The sequence below is a fragment of the Sinocyclocheilus anshuiensis genome, unplaced genomic scaffold (genome assembly GCF_001515605.1).
Source record: "Sinocyclocheilus anshuiensis isolate Anshui unplaced genomic scaffold, SAMN03320099.WGS_v1.1 scaffold11179, whole genome shotgun sequence".
Classification (NCBI taxonomy): Eukaryota; Metazoa; Chordata; class Actinopteri; order Cypriniformes; family Cyprinidae; genus Sinocyclocheilus; species Sinocyclocheilus anshuiensis.
This window is the reverse complement of record NW_015550096.1, coordinates 1,768-2,872: the sequence shown is the minus strand read 5'-3', so window position 1 is coordinate 2,872 and position 1,105 is coordinate 1,768. Positions and strand designations below refer to the sequence as shown.

Genomic DNA, 1,105 nt, shown 5'->3' with positions numbered 1-1,105 from the left:
TTAAATATATTTTTAAATATATTATCCACACAAATATTATATATTTTATCCACACAAATAAATACACACAACAACAAAAAAAATAACAGCACTTCAAACAAAAGTATAAAATCAACACATATATGAGATGAAGATTCCAGTATTGCCTAATAAAGGTTGCAGATTTTTGTTTTTTAATTTGCTGTATAATTTTCCACAAGCATTAGTGCTCCTCACCCAAGTCGTGACACAGACCAGCGATCTGAACACACAGGAAATCCTGTTTGGTAATTTTGAGCTCTGGCTGATTGTCATGAAGAACCTTCACCAGACGTCCTGCTAAATACGCCACACTGCAATACACAAACAATATTTTTACTGAATCTAGCATTTTTACTGAGCAGACTGAGTGATTATGCAATACAATAATATTTTTAAAATAGTCAATCAATCAATAACTGAAACAAAATATATAGAGCGTCGGTTGAATGTTTAAAACCAGCTTTCTACAGTTTAACAACATTGAAGGCTAAGAGGGCTATCAGTTCTCATCTGAACTGAATTTAATAAACCTTTGAATATAATAATATCTCACCCAAGAGAGTGTTCGAAGCGATTGTGAGAAGCACCCGGATAGACCAGGTATATCCCTCCCAGCTGTTTGATGTGTCTGAGTCTCTGAAACTGAGGAGTGTCGATGATCTTCACCAGCACCGGGTGCAGCTCCATATGTCCATGAATAGGGTCGTTGAAAATCTACAAGACAGAAGACATCCGTTTGCTAAGTGGTTAACTGGTTTTAACTTATAACTAAATATAACTTAACCAACTGGGATAAGATAGTAGTTACATGGAAGACCTAAAGATGTTGTTTTGAGATGCTGACCAATATATTTGCTGCCAAGTACAACACCAAGCGTGGGATGGAGTGTGTAAAGCACACTGATACTGGACTCTGACTTGTCTCAATTCCTCAGCATATCCAATAGCTCAGATATATCATAAATTGCTCATGCAAAAAGGAATCTATGCATATGTGGATCAGGTGACACGCGTGCATTAATTGATGTCTAGTTCGAGTCAATCTTGTTCAGTTCATTTGGATTTTGAGACTTCATTTTCGCAG

The 1,105-nt window shown here is 36.3% G+C and overlaps 1 protein-coding gene across 1 annotated transcript; it reads right to left on the bottom strand.

Annotated features, from left to right (window-relative positions):
* Positions 1–202: 202 nt before the first annotated feature.
* LOC107660987 (deoxynucleoside triphosphate triphosphohydrolase SAMHD1-like) lies at positions 203–734 on the bottom strand. The gene is made up of 2 exons (XM_016450421.1): positions 575–734; positions 203–332 (listed from the first exon to the last, which is right to left on the bottom strand). Exons 1-2 carry the CDS (start codon positions 706–708, stop codon positions 203–205), a joined length of 264 nt encoding a protein of 87 aa, XP_016305907.1. The 5' UTR covers positions 709–734.
* Between the last annotated feature and the right edge of the window lie 371 nt (positions 735–1,105).

Coding starts and splice junctions, on each gene's coding strand:
- LOC107660987 (XM_016450421.1), bottom strand. CDS start 708: ATGGAGCTGCACCCGGTGCTGGTGAAGATCATCGACACTCCTCAGTTT. Junction 333..574: donor CGCTTCGAACACTCTCTTGG/GTGAGATATTAT, acceptor TGTGTATTGCAG/TGTGGCGTATTTAGCAGGAC.